This window comes from Octodon degus, unplaced genomic scaffold (assembly GCF_000260255.1).
Source record: "Octodon degus isolate 3935 unplaced genomic scaffold, OctDeg1.0 scaffold00031, whole genome shotgun sequence".
NCBI classification, from domain to species: domain Eukaryota; kingdom Metazoa; phylum Chordata; class Mammalia; order Rodentia; family Octodontidae; genus Octodon; species Octodon degus.
The window spans coordinates 1,467,389-1,486,486 of record NW_004524607.1 but is presented as its reverse complement, the minus strand read 5'-3'; the positions used below and the strand labels follow the sequence as shown (position 1 = coordinate 1,486,486).

The 19,098-nt window shown below is 37.5% G+C and overlaps 1 protein-coding gene across 1 annotated transcript in view; it reads left to right on the top strand.

The window, feature by feature from the left end:
- The window catches only part of Stk17a (serine/threonine kinase 17a), a 35,603-nt gene that overhangs the window by 1,208 nt on the left and 15,297 nt on the right, over positions 1-19,098 (top strand). Inside the window, exons 3-4 of the mRNA XM_004629653.2 lie at positions 7,250-7,462; positions 12,326-12,470. Of these exons, the coding sequence (XP_004629710.1) occupies positions 7,250-7,462; positions 12,326-12,470 (358 nt within the window). The remainder of the gene's footprint in view (positions 1-7,249; positions 7,463-12,325; positions 12,471-19,098) is intronic.

The following is a 19,098-nucleotide window of genomic DNA, read 5'->3' as shown; positions in this document are numbered from 1 at the left end:
CCGGCGGTGGCCCCGTCCCCGACGGCGTCTGGCCCGCGCGCGGTCCGAGGTCTCCCCGCCGGGTCCTGTCTCGGCCGGCGGCTGTCCCGGAGCGTGCCGCGGCCACAGCCCTCTGGGCGCCGGCTCAGGCTTCCCTCGTGAGGCAGCCGCCTTCGTCCTCGTTTTCTTCGTAGGTTTGGCGCAGTTTTAGTTCTTAAAAATGTAGGTCCCTGACACTTGATTTCGGGCCGGTTTCTTCCCTAGATCTTTGGCCCGTTTCTCGGCCTTTTCTGCCCCACTGTGAACCGACTCCCGCCTTCTCCTCTCCCCACTCGTCTCTTCCTGAGGCTGGGGAGGGCTTGCAACTTGGTGTCTCTTTGAAGTTGTGAGAGGGCCGTTCGGCTTCTTTACGGTTTGTAAGCGGAAGCGCGGTGACAGCGATTTCTGTGGAGTTTTGAGACTTTTTTCTTGAGAACGATTCAAAGAAGTTGTCGAATGCCCTGGCTTTAGGCACTCCTCAGTCCATGTCCTCGCCCTGCTTACTGTTTTCGTTTTTGGGTTGCATGACGTAGACTCTCTAGCCACACGGTATCTCAGCAGTGCTCAACTATGGACGTGTTGTGAGATGCACATGCCACCGTGTCTGGCACACAACATTCGTGTCCCTTTTTATTGCAAACACTTGTCATGGTCACAAAATAGCTAGGTGTTGTCACGGGAAAGGGCTTTACGGTTTTGACAGCCTACAGCTGGGCGCTCAGAAAAGGTGTGGGTACAAATAATAATCAAAATGCACAGCTTTACGAATACTAAGACAACTTCTAGAAGTAGTATTTTTGAGGGGCCCTTTAAAATGTCCTACGTATTCCCAGTGTTAGCAGGAGTAATGCCTTTCAGGAACATGACCTCACTGGGCTGGACACTTAATTGACCGGCCCTGTGCATGCTGCAATTATGACACAAGAGAGCAGAGCTACTGAGGGAGGTAGGATTCTAATTCCTTGACATTCCATACATTCTGAGGTAACCTTGATTACCTGAGAAAGAGACGCTAAGTCTTCCAGTATTTGAGCTGTCTCACTTCATTCTATAAAAGGAAGAGCGGCATTACAAAACTGAAATGCCTTCAGGTGGCAAGCACTGTCTTGCAGACTTTATGAGGAGTGTTTTAACCAGAAAAAACTGACAGTGCACTCTATAAAGTGGTGGGGTACTAATTCCTCTAGCGGTGTTCCTTTCAGCTTTTAATCTCTAATATAAAATTAGTTTGCTTGAAAGGTTTTGTTTCATATTTTTGAGTTAGTTTTTGCTTAGATATAAAGGAATAAATCCTGAAGTGGCTAAACAATGCAGTTAAGACATTTAATGTAACAAACAGCCTGAAACTGAAAAATACAATTAGTACATTCTCTTTACCTTTTTCATTACAGAGTTTAATGCACTGGTTAAGAACATGAGATTTGGAGTCCTTCAGTCTAGGATTGAAATCTTAGTTTTTACAGATTCTGTGAACTTGAGTTCATTATCAAACTCCTAATAATAGGGTTTTGAGAAAATTAAACACATCTATGGCTTTACGGTTGTGTTTAGCTTAGGAGAAGCATTCAGTGTAATTTACTATGTAACTCAACATATGTTGTTGTTGGCAGTGTAACCAAAAAGCAAAAATAAAGTCTGCATAATTGTTAAAATACACCCCTTCTCTGGCAAAGTAACCAAGGAATTGTTAACGTTTCACATAAAAATAAATCCTCCTTTGTATTATAAACAGTCCTTATTGGAGGCACCTACATTTTTGCCAAAGGATTATTATTTTAACTTGGTTGAATGTGTTTATTACTGACAATTTTTTTCTGGTAAGATAAAAAAACTTCACTTTCTCCAACTGTTAACACTGCTTGCATATCTGATAATTGTCCATGCTGATATATAATGGCCTTTACTAAAGTGGAAAAGGTTCAAAGACTTAACTGTTTAAACACAAACCTTGTAGGTATTGCTCTTATTTTATCAGCTACAGAAAGCTTCCTTTTCATGTGATGACTGTTCAAAGAGAAATTTTAAAATTCCAATATTGATTCCAGAGTAATGACAGGACACACTGTTATTATTTTTAAGAAATGTCATATTCTTTCATGTCCTGGCAGAATCCATGGCAACCTAAGTGTGTATAAATATATGACATAAAGCTTGCTTTTACATTTCAAAGTTTGACTTGTTACTCCTAAGGCTTGTTACCTTAAGTCAGTATTGTGCCATTTTAAACAACATTAATGATTTCATTGCTGACAAATAAGACACATGACCTTGGGTTCTACCACTTTGTTCATGTTGGGTTTTCTTGGGTTTATTGATAATAAAAAAACAGAAAGATGTTCTTGTAACTTTAACGTTACATTAATTTTGAATCAGATAGTTTCCCTTGCAGGTGTTTTGCCTATCTCGTCCTCAACTTTAACATTTTAAAATATATTCGTAAATTTTACTTATTAAAAAGTGTAAGCCAAAGGACATCTTTTTGTTTTTTATATTATGCAGTCATAGTTTTGCATTACAAACTCGTAGTTCCCCTATAGGAGAAAAATTTTAAATGTGAGTTCCTTGCCAGAGTTAATTATACAAGTGCTTTCAAGTGTGTTCCGTTGATTCTCACCATTTGTTGTTTGGCTTGTTTGGAAAAAGCTATTTTTCACATTAGAAATCAAGTCAAAAATTGAGTCTTCTGAAAGAGTGCAGAGCTGAGACTCTTGACAGTCATTCCTTTTACTGCAGGATGTTTTACAAAGTATAATTGGTAGTCTGTTTTGTGACTCATGTTGTTTCCCATAGTTTTTACTAGAGGGTAGGTTAATTAGATCCAAATTCTACCAACCTTCCCTGTCAGATTATCCCCTCCCCACTTGGTCTGCCCCATCTCTTTCTGTTCTGCAGTTAGGGGTAATGGGACAAGAAAGTCTTTTTAAGATGGAAGGCACTTTAGGATATCGGGTTTTGGGAACTGTGTGCTGTTAACCTAGATTGATACCTGTGGGTAATGGCTTCAGGTTGAAACCTTACAATTATTTAAGTATGTGCTATAAATTATAATGTCTTTAGAAACAAACTTGCTAAATAATACTGTCTTTGTAGAATTTGCCTTGTTTTTGGTTAGATGTTATTTAAGATTTCTTGTCAGTTACTTTTTTTTTGTTTTGTTTTGTTTGTTAGTTTGAGGGGTTTTTTTTTTTTGTTGTTGTTGTTTTATTTTTTATTTTTTTGCAGTAACAGGGATTGAACTCAGTACCCTGCACTTGCCAGGCAATCACTTAATTCTACTGAGCTATCTCCCCAGCTTCCACTTACTGGTTTGAAGAAGCATATTTATAGAGTTGAAAGTAATCCGATATTTCTGGGAAGATAAAAGAAAATCTTAATTTAAAATACACAAATTTAAACATTTAATGAATTTCAAGCCGGGCATGGTGGTGAATGCCTATATTCCCAGCACTTGGGAGGCTTACCCAGGAGGATTAGCAGGATTTCAAGACTAACCTGTCTAAAAAAAAAAGCTGTGAATAAAAAATTGTTTAAAACCTGGTTACTGATTTACCTCTTCAGATCAATTAAAAGGAATTACAGTACATTTATTAAGAGATTTTATACTGCATGTTGTGTTTGTTAGATAAAGGGAAGAGTGAGGGAGGGCTATGGCATAGTGGTAGAGCACTTGCCCAGTATGTGGTAGGCCATGGATTTGGTCCTCAGCACTGAGGGGAAAAGTCTCTTCTAGAACTCTCCTGGTGTGTATGTGGGGGTGAGGGAGTAGTGTTTTTTTTCTTCCTTTTTTTTTTGTACAAATATCATTGGCTATACTATGGATTTGAAAGTGCTCCAAACAATAAAATAGTTACCAATTACTGATGATTTGCTACATACTATATACACTTTAGAGAAATAATTTTGTTCAGTTTTTACTATCATTATTGCCATCATTTTGCAGATGAATCCAAGGCCCAGTAAGTTCAATTAAATTGCTCACAATCACAGTTACTAGGCAGACGTTAAAGCTTAAGTTTGTTATTGACTTTTTTTAAAATTTATTTTACAAGGTACAAAAAGTTATAGTAAGTTATGGTTAGTTTATTATTGGAAAAATAAGTGTTTTTACAAGTTTAGTGTGGCCTAAGTATTAAGGGTGTATGGCGTCTAGAGTTCTGTGCCATGATGTCCAGAACTTGGCATTCACTCACCACTCAGACTCCCAAGCAGCTTCTATCCTGCATTCTCTGTATACCATAAGTGTCCTAGACAGATGTATACCCTTTTTTAAAGGTATTTTTCTGTAAATTTTCTTATTATTTCAGTTACCTACAGTATTCAGTATCGTAACATGGTGTCCTAGATGTGGTAGGCTCTACTATATAACCAACTGGTGCAAATAGGCCCAGCCATCTAGGTTTGTGTAAGTATACTCTCTAAGGTATCTATACCATGGTGAAATTGCCTGAGGGTTCATTTCTCTAAACATGTCCCTATCACTGATACACTGTTTTAGACTTTAGAAGTTATTCCTAATGTGACAGGTCCAGCACTGGCCTCTGAATAGGCAAGATGACACTCCCTGGAAGATTTTGTGGAGGAAATGTTGGAGCAGAGCCTTAAAGAGTTGAAGGAATCTTGGTAGAGTTGATTGTGAGACAGCTGCCATTGATAGCACACCAAAGAAGGCACCATGGTAGGAAAGTCCAGTGAAGAGAGGATGGCAAGTAGTTCAATATATTAAACGATATAAGGTTAAATTTTAAAAGGAATTATTTAACGAAACAACTGCTTATGTACTGGGTGTGCCATCTGCCATATTTGCATACCTGCCATGTGCAGGTATAGTACTCTGGAGCTCTGTTCTAAATCCTAGCACATCATCTTCCCCTAAAGCTCTGTTACTGTTATCATCTCTGTCATTTGATGATGCACATTTATAAGCTGTCTGTATTAAAAATCAAGAAGTCATTCTGAATTTCCAGCTTCCCTTTCACCACTCATTTCTACCTACAACACAGTCAGGGAGTGCTAATATATCTCGATCTTGAATGTCTTGAATATGCTGCCCCTTTAGGCCTGGTAGAGATATTCTCCTAATGATTTCTGTGGAGTGAAATATTTCTGTGAACAAAAGAACTTTGATCTGAATATAAATACTGTTACATAGATCATTACCAAATTGAACAGCTACAGGGCTATGCCTCAGGCTTTGTCACTCAACATTTTATTACTAGTGGTCACAAAAACACAGAGGGAATGAAAATCATATTTGTGGTTAGCAGTTACTGGGAAGGAAGAATTAGTACTCAAAAATAAGCTATTATGGTGAACCATAATCTCAAAATTAGAACTTAATAGAACAAGTTAAAGCCTTGCATTTAGTTTTTTAGAAAAGATTTTTAAAATACAGCTCAGAGGTACTGTCAGGAAAAAAATTCAGAGGGGAAACAGTGTAGGTAATTGATATGTGTGAGCCAAATAGGAAATAGGAAAAGCCTGTCAATTTTTTAGCAAGCAATGTTAGGTTATATTGTGCTAAGAGACACAAACTAATAATCCTATAATGCTTTGATCATATTGCACCTGCAGTAATTTTTTTAGATATTGTTTGGCATATTTTCTAATAAGCCATAACAGTGAGGAGGTCAGAATATCCTATGGACATGAGAAATGATGGCAGATTTGTATGAAAAGAGGCAGTGGCTGTTGGTAGACTGTTCTCTATATGTGATAACTGATAGATGATCAAGTGGAAGCAAGAACTGAGACTCCTTCTAGCCCTTCAGTTGAAGTCAGGGTTTGGCTTATGATGAAAACTTCATTAAATAATATGTGCCTAGAAGTGGAATAAGTAACTGTACCTCATAGTTTGACAGACGACATTGGCACTTGGTATTAGGTTAAACATCATGATTTTTAAGTTGCCTGCCAACCTAAAGATGTAGTGGATATACACATGTGAAACTCTTGCCATTATTTCCAAAACAGCACACTGTTACAGCTATTTATTTATGCATAACATTTACATTGTATTAGGTATTAGAAGTAATCTGGAGGTGATCTTATATAGTATATGGGAATACTATATACCATTCAGTATGAGACACTTGAGTACCTTCAGATTTTGGTACCTAGGGAGTCCTGGAAGCATCCTTCATGTATATTGAGGGATACATTTTAATTCTCACAACCCTGATGTAGATGTTATTCCTATTCCCTTGTACAGATAAGAAAAAATGAAGTTAAAGAGAGGCTAAATAAATTGTCCAAAGCTATATGTCATATCTCACTTGTGGGATTCAGGCCCAAGTCTAATTCCATAAATCATATGCTTCATCAGTTTTATATTGGTTCCTCAATTTGACTTGCCTATTACATTAGTGACAATCTGTAATGTGTCAAAAATATTCTTGTTTTATCTATTTTTATAAGAAAATGCACATTTCTAGCTGATGTTATCATGAGACTGACAGCTGAGTGAAACCCTTACTTTTGTCATATGGAAAAGCGATAGTTTTCTTAAAGTCAACTGGTGACAGTGAAATTCATCATACTAGGGAATCCAGTGACCAATTTTTGTTTTTTAAAAAATGAAATGCTATTTTAAAAGATTTAAATCTTATTATAAATGTACAAAATTAAGTTATTTTAATGAAACTGCAGAAAATACCAGCTTTAATATTTGACTGTGGTCTTAGTCCATTGTGTGCTGCGTAACAGAATGCCACAAGACTAATTAGAAATGATCACAATGCCACAAGACTAATTAGAAATGATCAGCATTTTTTAGCTCATAATTGTGGGGGTTAGGAAGTCCAAGATTAAGGTCCCATGCCTGGCAAATTCCATTTTGCTGGGCCATACCATGGAGAAAGAACAAGAACTGGAGCTGGAGGGGACATTGTCTCGCCTTCATCCCTTTATCAGGAACTTGCTCCCTCAGGATCTGATCACCCCCAAGGGCTCAGCTCTCAGCTCTTTTGTTTCTAGTGCCTGAATTTAGGAGGACACCTTTAAACCATAGTATTGGCATATTGAGAAAAATGAGTTTTATAATTTTACAAGTTACATTTTATTTATAAATCTATAAAGCAGTTCATATATAGCCTATGATAAATTCTCAAGTGTTACTTTTGTGATTAATAGGCCAACTCTGAATACCCATTAATATATTCGGAAATTTGTATTAAAATTTATCATCTTTGAAAAGTTGCCAGCTTTAACAGTGAATGCTTTTGTTTAATTTTAGGGGAAAATTTGCAGTGGTGAGGAAATGTATAAAGAAAGATTCTGGAAAAGAATTTGCAGCAAAGTTCATGAGAAAAAGAAGAAAAGGCCAAGATTGTCGGATGGAGATAATTCATGAGATTGCTGTACTTGAACTAGCACAGGACAGTCCTTGGGTCATTAATTTACATGAAGTATATGAGACTCCATCAGAAATGATCTTGGTTCTGGAATAGTAAGTATTGTCTTTCTTGGGTTGAATTTGATAGTTTATACTTCCACATAAGATGTTGCTTCTCTGTGAGAATGTGCATCGCCTGGTTCTCTGAAAGGATTTTCCAGATGATCTTCATGTATTCCTCATAAATACCTTGGCTGTGCTTACTGTGTCTGCCTCTTCCCAGCTTGTATTAAGTACCTGGCCTGATCTCTCTTTCATGGAGAGAATTGGGCCATCAGACAGACTCCCTTGACATCTTTCCAAAGCCTTCTATGACAGGAAATCATATCAGCACACTTGTGCTATCATTTGTGCAGCATTCCTCACTTTCTAATCAGTTCTGTTCTACTTCATCAATCCATTCATTCATGTGTCCTTGTGCCAGTGACACCATTCACTTCTCAGAATAATGCCATCTGCTCTTTTAAAACTTTCATGAGCTCATCAGCCTCGATTCCCAAAATCAACCTCATTTTAATGTTCTGCTTCTGTCTTTAAATACATGATACAATTCTGTTTTGAAATTGCAACTTCTTTGACTTTTACAGCCTTGTTTTATTTTTGATGTTTTTTTTCATTTTTCTTCTTGCAGAGCGTTTTACCCTGTTCCAGATAGAATAAGTGTACCCCGGAGCTCTGTCAGTGTTATTGTTGTTGGACATTGTTGTTCAATCAGCTTACTTTGGGTGATAATCTTTTGGAATATGTGCTTGCTTTTAGCTATTACTTACATTATGATTATTTTGAAAATTTTCCAACCTTAACCCCTCTCCTAAGTTCCATTTGCCTACTGTATATGCCTGTGACCAGTTGCAGATCATTAATTCAGTGTCAATACACTTGCATTGCCTTTGTAATGCTTGCTTCTCCTTTGTTCCCATTCCATTGGTATCTCCATTTTATCATTGCTCACACTAGAGACCTTGGTCTTGCCCTTGATTTCTTTGTCTCCTTTAGTCTCCTTTAATAATGAATTACCAAGTCTTCTGTTTGAGCTTCTCCAGTAGCTGCTTAGCTGATCACCTTGGCTTCTACTCTAGGACATCCCTCTTTGCTGCTGTTAGCTGATAGGCAATATGCTGATACTATTTCCTTGCTTAGAAGCCTTTGATGACTTCTGTTGCTGTAGTGAACAGATTTTTAAAGTCCAATCAGTATGATTTAGCCAAAATTTTTGTATTTTAATTTGAAAAAAGTCTTTAAAAATGTATTCTGGATACTGAGATATCAAGATTCTCAGCTAGATCAGGAAACTGTTGCTATGGAAGTAAGCAAGCTGTGATCATTTACATCAGTTATTATTGGAGGATCTTCTGTGTGCACTAGATACTAAAGAAGCTGATAGTATAGAAGTGAGAGTAGCATAGCCCCTTCCCTCTAGGTGCTAAAACTTTTAGCAAGCAGATTAAATATAAATGATTGCAGCAATATTAATGTCTTACTAGAATTTCTTGCTAGGTGCTATGTGAACACAGATAAAGTATGATAGCTGCAAAGTGCTAAACATTAACCGTGTGCTAGGCACCATGTCAAGTTCAGTTTGTACACATGGTTTATTAATTGGTATATGCTTTAATATATATGATTTATACATTTTAAAACTAGAGTTTTGTTTTGTTTCTTGTACTAGGGATTGAATCTAGGGCTTCACACATGCCATGCAAGTGCTCTACCACTCAGCTGCATCCTATAAGATTTTTATATATGAAAAAAACCTCAAAGTACTGAGCAATGGAAGATCACACAAGTCCCAGAGCCTGGATTTAGTCCCAAAGTGTGTATCCCAAAGCTTCTGCTCTTTGCCATGTGCTGTGCTGCTGTTCTCTGCCTGGGTAGTTAGGAGCACTGCCCAGAAAACAAGACCTTTAGAGTTTGGAATTGGCCATCATAACCTTGTCAGGATTTTTCAGTTTTTCTTTTGTCTTATGGACGTAACTTTTTTCCTACCATTTCCTTCTAGTCTTTCTCCAACCTCAAATACTGCTTTCTAGGCACACTTTTCCCCAGCATTTAAAGCTGTGATTACACTATCTTCTTCTCCATATTGTTTATAGCAAGCAGTCTGTGTATGATAGTCTTACCTTATATCCCTGTGAACATGAAATTTTACAGATTTTTCTGTTTATCACTGGTTTTTAGTAATTTAAGTATGATGTTCTTTGTGTTGGGAGTTTATCTCACTTAGGGTTCAGTAAGCTACATGGATCTTGGTATTTATGGTTTTTATTGCATTTTTTATTGAGAAATATAAATGAGACAGTTTCACAGCTGATTAATAGGACAGTTTTGATAATCAATACATTGTACATTGTTATCTTCTTAGTGGTTATCCATAGCACAAGAAGCAGACAGGATATTCTGTCAAAACACTGTTAGTACATCTCTTTCTTCTCATTGAATTAAGGGAAAGTAGTTGTAAACCTATCCTATTTTGTATATATAAATACAAAATGATCTTTCCTTTGTATCTTTTTTTTTGTCCTGTCAGAGGTGAATATTCTATTGGCATTTAAATACTATAGGTGTTTGAATTCAACTAAACAATCTAACACTGTCTAGCAGTCTATGATAGTAGTGGGTTATCCTCAGAAGTTATTGACTTGAGCCTTTTACAGCTCATTGTATTAATATAGATTTACTTTATATACCTCGTTTTTATACTTTTCTGCTGGATGGTTAAGCCCAAGATATAGCAAGACCTATATAACAAGAAATGTAACTTTTGTATCTGATAAGGTCAGCCAAGTACTCTCAGGATTTATCCTGTAGCCCTGTACTGCCCTTTTTATATCCTTTTGTCAGTGTCAGACATGAGGATGAGTCATGGCCATTGCATGACCAATTTGCTCTCTGTGAAAGCCTGAGAAAATGTTTTCTCTCTATGTGACTCTCCCCAGGCTCACTTTACATCATCGAACACATTTCTCTGTGGCTCCATAATTATCTTGATCAGAAAATTTGGAGCACAACTGAGTTACATGTTGTTACAGTACAGGTTCTCCTATGTCCGGAGTCTTCATTGACCTTGAAAGGATTGCATTTTAGAAATAGGTGATTATCTTATTTTTTCTGCTTCTGCCTCACTCTTCTCTTCAGTTACAGTGTGTTAAGCTGCTTGATGTTCTCCCGTATATCCCTGAAGTACTGTTGATTTTTGTTCAGTGTTTTTTTCTCTGTCTCTGTACTTCACAGTAGATGATTTCTGTTGCTTTGCCTTAAAACTTACTGCTTCTTAAATATCTAATCATTGTAAAGATCAGTGATTTTCTTAATATTTTAGTTACTGTACTCTGAGAATTCCACATGATACTTTTTTTTTTTGGCGGAACCGGGGATTGAACTCAGGCCCTTGCACTTGCCAGAGAAGGACTTATTCCACTGAGCCATCTCCCCGGCCCCTAATTCTTCCTGTTCTTCTTCCTCTTTCTCCTGCTCCTTTTCTTCCTCTTCTTCTTCATATGTATATACATATATATATATATTTTTTTTTCTTTTAATTAGTTCAGACTGGCCTTGAACTCACTGTATAGCCCAAGCTGTTCTCAAACTTAAGGTGATCTTCCTGCCTCAGCCTCACAGAATGCTGGGATTGCAGGTGCATTACAGGCATGTGCTCCTCCATTTGGTATTTTTCATACCCTCCTCTCTTCCTTGTTTGTGTCTTTTCTCTCATGGTTCCAAGTTAGTTCACTTAGTGAGTGAAGCTTACATTTAAACAGAGTAAACAGTGATGTGACTGCACATGTACTTCAAAGAGTTATTTTACTGACTGCGTAAAGTACCTTTCAAAGCTTCTAACACTCTGCGTTTGAAGTACATCCTTGAAATTTTTCAGAAAACTACAATTAGCTATATATTTTATGTTCATGCAAGCTATAGTTGTTGAGAAAACAAACTGTTGTTAAAATAGGTGTAGAGATGCATGCCTGTAATTCAGCACTCGGGAGGCTGAGGCAGGAGGGTTGCCATAAATTGAAGGCCAACGTAAATTACATAGCAAGACCCTGTCTCCAAAAACAGAGAGAAGATGCAACCTTGGGAGGCTGAGGCAGAGGCAGAGGCAGGGGGACTGCAAGTTTGAGCCTTCTGGCTAACTTAGTAATTTAGTAAGACCCTGTCACAAAGGGAGAGGGTAACAGCTGGGGAAGTAGCTCAGTGCGAAGGCCCTGGGTTCTGTTTAGCTTCCAGTACCCAAATAATACATAAATAAAAAGCCAGAATGGGTAAACATCACAGTGGAATAGACTAAAAATAAATTTCTCTTAAATTTTAGTTCAAGAAATCCTTATATTTAAATTGATTTATTAATCTTTATTGTTCTTTTTCATTTTATGAATGGTAAGTTCATTGTTGTTTTGTTTAATAAAGACATGAATTCTCTTAGAGTTTAGATTTTATATTTGGCCATTTTATTTGTTTTTACTAGTATATGTTTGTATTACATAATAATTACATTCATCATGGGGAGTTGGTACATGTACAAAACTTACCTTCTAGTTACAGCCCCTTCCTCCTCCTCCCCCGCCTCCTGTGCCCCTCCTGAATTTCATTGTTGACAGAAGTAATGACTTGAAGAATTCAAAAGATAGTAAATTGTGATTAGAAAATTTTTTCAGCCAAGTGCAGTTCCTTGTTTGAGCTGAGGAGTTCAGTTGTTAGCATTGCTGCAAATGGCAGCCTGCGTGTGCAGAGGCTGTGTGAGCGGTGCACTGCAGCAGGTGCATCTCCTGCTGTGAGGGACTGAGCCTCCTCTTTCAGGTCATCAGATTGAAATTGGCACCATAGCACTAACAGGCTGTGACTAATTTGCTCTTTATTTTTGTGGTACAAGTTCACCATTTTCTTTTGTGTAATTTCTGTTTGCTCTAATTCGTCTAGTGCTGCTGGGGGTGAAATCTTTGACCAGTGTGTGGCTGACCGAGAAGACGCCTTTAAAGAAAAAGATGTTCAGAGGCTCATGAGACAGATTTTAGAAGGCGTCCACTTTTTACATACTCATGATGTAGTTCATCTTGATCTGAAGGTAAGATCCAAGTTACTTTTCAATTTGAAATTGATATATGTGTGTCTATGTTTATAGCAGCACAATTTGTGATAGCCAAATCTTGGAAACAACCAAGGAATGTTGCCCATCACCTGAGGAATGGATGAAAAAGATGTGGTATTTTTATACAATGGAGTATTACTCAGCTATAAAGAATGATAAACTCAAAACCTTTATATTTAGTAGATGCCACTTGAAGATATACTCATAAGTGAAATAAACCAGACACATGTATAAATATCATATAGTTTCCATAGTATAAGAACTCAAAAGAAGAAATACAAATAAAAAGGTATAAAATAAATAAATAAATAAATAAAAGGAAAGCAAGAACTTGAGGACCAAATAATTAAGAGAGGGAAAGGAGAAGAGCTAGGAAACATGACAGTGGCAAGCCATACAGTTATATGTAGAAAATGGGTAAGGCAGTGATCCTGAGAATTTTCAGAAGATTTTTGAATCTAGCAGTTAATTGGAAGGATTCTTACCCTAACTATATATACTGACACCTGTGAACAAAGCAGCTGCACTGAAGATGGCAATATGTAATAGTAAGTTCATGCTTGGAGTTCCTGTCATTCTGGTCTTCTGAATATGGGCTGCTTGTCATGACATGCCATTTGCTGCCGTGCTGTCTCTCGGGTAGATGATTGTTCAAAAAAAAGGGGGTGGTGAATGAAGGCAAGAGACAGCGAAAGGAATGTTGCAGGACTGTCCTACTACAAGGTTGTATATGATTAGATTTCTGGACTTATGTGTAAACATAAGAATTATATAATTCTGTATGCCTATTTTTAAATATATTTTAATTTTTAAGTGTTTTTTCATCATATTCTGTGGGAACTTAAAGTTTAACATATCAATGCTTGATGAAAAATACCTGTTCCATGTTATGCCTAAGATGTTTGATATTCAGACAGATAGTGAGGTTAAGCTTAACAGCCTAGGTTTTATGGTAATAACAATAAACTTGTCTTTTGGATGGTTAACAACCTAAGTTTGCAGACCAAATATTAGAGAAAAAGGAGGGCCATAAGGAAAGCCAACATTTTGGCCCTAGCCTTTCAAGGTCAATTAAGACTCAGGACATATGAGAACTTGTACTGTAAGACATGTAACTTAGTTGTGTCCCAAATTTTCTGATCAAGGAGATTATGGGGCCAAAGAGGAAAGTGATCGATGATGTAGAGTGTGCCTAAGGAGAGTCACATGGAGAGAAAACATTCTCTCAGGCTTTCACAGAGAGCACATTGGCCAAGCAATGGCCATGACTCATCCACATGGCTGACACTGACAGAGGATCTACAATCTGAGGTACAGGGTCTCAGGATAAATCCTGAGGGGATTTGACTGAGATCCAGAAGCTACAACTCTTATCAGATCCAAAAGCTACAGCCCTTGTTGCATAGGTCTTGCTTTATCTTGGTCTTAACCATCCAGCAGAAAAGTATAAAAACGAAGTATAAGAAGTAAAGCCATGCTGTTATGTTGAGCTGCAGGGGCCTCAGGTCAACAATTTCTGATATTGCCAGTGAAGCGGAAGACCCAATACTATTATGGACTACTGGACTCTTTTTAGAATATTTTGCTGAGTTCACACACCTATAATATTCAAATGATGGAACTGAATAAAAAAGGGGATACAGATGAAATGTCCATTTTGTATCTGTGTATTCAAAATGGTTAGGATAAATATATAGTTACATTCTCCTAATGAATAGAGAGATGTGTTCTAATAGTGTTTGTAAATAGGATATCATGTCAGCATCTTGTACAGCAAATAACCACTAGACAGAGAGTATGCAATGTGTTAATTATTGAAATTGTCCTACCAATTTGATTTGAAACTGTCTCATTGCTATTTGTTTCTCAATAAAATTATGGAGAAAAAAAATTGACACTCCACCAACTTAAAAATGTTTAGCAACAATTTATCCAAATATCAAGTTCATAGGTTTATTAGATAACAAGGATAATAAGACTGTCTTTTAAATTTTATTGGTACATATTTGCAGTTCACACACTTTACAATCATTTTGGTGGTTCCATGTATACACCACAGCTTTTTTTCTTTTCTTTGATTCCCTTTCCCTTCCCTTCCATCTCTCCTTCCCACATGTAGTTCCTTTATCCCGTTTTTTATTCTTGTTGATATTTATAATCTTAGCTCATGCTGTGGCACATAAAATGTACATTTATTGAGGTTATTAGACTTCTGCACATGACAAATCTCTATTCTGCTTATCCCCCACCTTGTACTTTTCTCTCAGATCATTTCCCTATTGCAAGAGATTTATCTCTTTGTCCCCTTCTTTTCATCTTCATTATTCTTTCTTTCTACTTTGTTTCACTCAAATAAGAGACACCATATAGTATTTATATCTGGTTTATTTCATTCACATTATATTTTCCAGGCGCATCCATTTTTCTACAGATGTCTCAAGTGGGTCATTTTTTATAGCCAAGCAGTATTACCTTATCTATAGATACTACTTTTTTTTTTTTTTTGGCGGAACCAGGGATTACACTCAGCCCCTTGCACTTGCCAGGGAAGTGCTTATTCAACTGAGCCATCTCCCCAGCCCCCACCACATTTTCTTGATCCAGTCATCTGTTAATGCTTTCATAGGCTGTTTGCAGGATTTAGGTATGATAAACATTGGTGTGTGTGTATTGCTATTGTATGATGACTTAAGCTCTTGGGGGAAGATACTGGGATCACTGGGTTATAGGGAATTTCTAATTTCAGTTCTTTGAGAAATCTCATACTGATTTTCATGATGGTACTAGTTTACATCCCTGTCAACAATGAAGGGTTCCCTTCTTCACCACAGCTTCATCAGCATTTGTTGCTTGATTTCTTAATATTGCCATTGTTTCTGGAGTAAGGTGGAATCTTAGCATTGCTTTAATTTGCATTCCCCTAATAGCCAGAGATGTCAAGCATTTTTCCAAATATTTGTTGACTATTTGTATTTTGTGAAGTGTCTGTTTGTTTCTTGTGCCTGTTTTTTCTCCGGATCTTTAATATTAGGTGGTTTAATTTTTTTTTCCTGAGTTTTTTGTGTATTCTATATATCAGCCCTCTGTCTGAGAAGTAGTTGGAAAACATATTCTCCCATTCTATAGGTTGTCTCTTCAGTTTACTGATTGATTGCTTTGCTATACAGAGCTTTTTAATTTGATAAAATGCCATTTGTTGATTCTTGCTGTTACTTCTTGTGCAATTCAGGTCCTATATAGAAAATCCTTTTCTACACCTAAGTCTTCAAGTGTTTTGCATATTTTATCTTCCAGTAGGTCTAATGTTTCTGTGTTAATGTTTAACAGCAATCCATTTTGATCCATTTTGATTCTAATTTACTATATGATATAAGAGTCCAGCTAACCAGTTTTCCCAGAACCACTTATTGAATAGGCTTTTTAAAACCTGTTTGTGAGCTATTTGGCCAGCCAGATAGCTCAGCAGATTAAAACCCCTGTTTAGGCAGAGGCAGAGACTGGGTACTATGCCCATCGCGCCCTGCAAGTCCCACCCCCAGGGCACTCTGAGACAGCAATTGAGACTGGGCATGGTGGTACTTGCCTGTAATCCCAGAACTTGCAAGGCTAAAAACAGGAGAGTCACTAGGAGTCCAATCTGTGTAGTGAGACCCTGTAGACCCGGTATTAAATACATTTTTTTTTTAAATTGTTTTTTGAAGGTCAAATTGTTAAATGTGTCTGAGGTTTCTGTATGCTCAGTTCTATTGCCTTGATTGAGCTATCTATTTTTGTTCCAGTACCATGTTGTTTTTTATCACTGTTGCTTTGTAGCATAGCTTGAAGTCAGGTATTGCTATGCTTCTGCTTTGCTGTTATTGCCCACGATTGCTTATGCTATTCAGTATCTCATTTAGAATTGAGTCTTGATTCTTATCCACCAATCAGTTGGTTTTATCAGGGAGATAACATAGGAGTATGTATATAGAAGATGAGTGATAAAACAAATCTCCTCAGTGTAGAGCTCAGAATATTCCTAGTGAACATAGTACTAGAGGTAGGCATTAATAAAAAGTTAGGCCAGTGCTTGGGAGGCTGAAAACAGGAGGATTACTTACGAGTCTGATCTGAGTAGTGAGTCCCTGTAGACCCTGCGCTAAATACATAAAAATAAATAACAATAAAACTAGATATTTTAACTAGTTTCACTGGAATTGAGAGATTATCTTGAGAAAATGCCAGATTTCAGGGCTTTCAGGTGCTATAAGGAGATAGATGGGTTTTTTGTTTGTTTTGTTTTCTGCTTTGTTTTGTTTTGTTTTGGCCGAACTGGGGATTGAACTCAGACCCTTATGCTTGCCAGGGAAGTGCTTATTCTGCTGAGCCATCTCCCCCACCTAACAGATGGTTTTTGAGGAAGAATATTTGAAACAGAGTGTGTTGAAAAATTAGGCAGGCAGGAATAAGTAAATGAGAGACAAGAAACATTTTCTTATTTAGAAATGTCAAAAGAAAAGTGGTAGAGGAGGGAGGGAGGAAAGAAAAAGGACAGCCTATCACTTCTGATCTTTTCAAGTAATCAGAATACCAGCTACAACGAGAATAAACAGAAACAAACATTTTATTGGCAGAAAAGTGCAGAGATAATTCTAGCTTCAGTTACTCTGGTATTCAGTACTCTAAGACTGTTTCCAGTCTTTGCTCAGCTCTGCATTCTGAGAATCGCAGAAAATGAACTGAGGTGGATGCTGCTGTTTAACCCCAGAACCATGCAGACTCAGCTGGAAGGAGCTGGTCTTTGTTCATAGCTGATTTCAGAAGTCCTGAGATTCATGCTAATCAGACCAGCTTGGATCAATGTGGAACTAAGTATCCTGGGGGGCATGGGGTTTCGACTGGCCTGACCCATGTGATTGTCAAGCCAGTTCTGTTTCTGTAGGATAGCAAATGGATAGTAGGACGCAAACGGTAGATACTATGGGTGAATATTCTGGGATTCCTGTATTAGTGTATTCTCTGAGGGATCTGTAGTAGAAGTTTGAGATCTCTGTAGCTCTGTTGATAGTTACTTGTGTATCAGAGTCCACATATGGCAATGGGAAGATGAAAGAGTCCTCAAACAGAACTGTAGTTCCTGGACTCACTCACAAAAATAGTCTTTATCAGCCAGGGGATTAGGAAGGAAAACAGTGCCCTCAGAACACTGAGGCCTTTGAACTCCCAAAAAGGTTTTGTGTCCTAACTTTATCCTCATCTCTCCTCATTTTCTGCTGCACGTTGGCCTCTGCTGTGGGGTGCCCTCTAGTAGTAAGTAGGCAGTTATGGCAATGATTCGCCAGCTCTGCCACACATCAAGAATCACCTGGAAGAGCCTCTAAACAAATTACTAGGCCCCCAACTCCAGAGGTTTTTATGCAGGTAGGGCCAGATGATGTTGCTACTTCCCATCCAGGGGCTATTTGGAGAACTACTGCTACAGCACACATTCTCTCTATTCCTGTGTAAATAACAGTGCACAAAAGAGCACTGTCATGTAAGAGCACTATGTACAATCTGAAGGTGGATTTCCAGAGTAGCCTTGGCCATGTCCCATTTGAAGTCAGGTGGGAGGATAATAGGTATCCCTCTATATATTTGTTTTCTGCAGAACATAGGAAGGAAAACAGTCTGGAAGCTTTGTTATGCTATTCTGAAAGATGCTAATTTAGATCCTTTTTGTAGTTTGTGGCTTCATGGACAGTCACAATACAGTACCCACATGATGTTCACAGTGGTACTTTTTTAAGGCTAATGTGCATATTTGTGCATTCACACATAGTCCCAGGGTAGTAAAGCTAAAGATCACTAAGTTAAAACCTTTTATGAGATGGGCATTTGGAGGACAGGACTGGTCTTTTCTTTGCCCCTTTAATTTGTATATGCTTAAAAAGTTCAGTGATCTTCACTGTAAGATATCGTTCTGTGTTTCCTTTGAGACTATCAACCAGGAAGCTGCATGAACTGGTTTTTCCTCTGCAGTTCTTCTCTGCCAGCCATGCTATCTTTGTGCCAACCAATTATGAACTGAAAACTCTACACACTGTGAGCTAAACAGACGTTTCCCCTTCAACCATGGGTGTTAGGTATTGTGTGTCAGCCACAAGAAAATAAGGCATACAGAAAAAGTTGCTCAAAGAAATGTTTATGTTACAGCTTTTTTCATGTTTTGGCTTTACACTTACATTTATAAATCATATTTCTTTATTTTTTATAACGTAGTTGTATAATACACAAGGTCTTCTAGGAACAGAACCCCAATTAAATAACATTGCACTTGTAGGAAATGAGCTTCCAATTTATGACAGCTCAACCTGTGACCATTGTCAGGAACTAATTAGGTAACTAGTCAGTCAGGTTGCCAACACCATGTGTCATGGATCTTTGATGTCACTTGAAAGCAGTCAAAGTGAATATTAAGTTCATGAATACACGGTTCAACTGTGTTTATAAGAGGAAATTATATCCTTTTCTCCCAATACCTTCAGTGTAAATCATATTCCTTTCTCTCCAATGCTCTGGTTATATAGTTCCTTCCAGATTTAATAGAGACCTTGATGACAATGATGGGCCTTTGATGTTGATGATG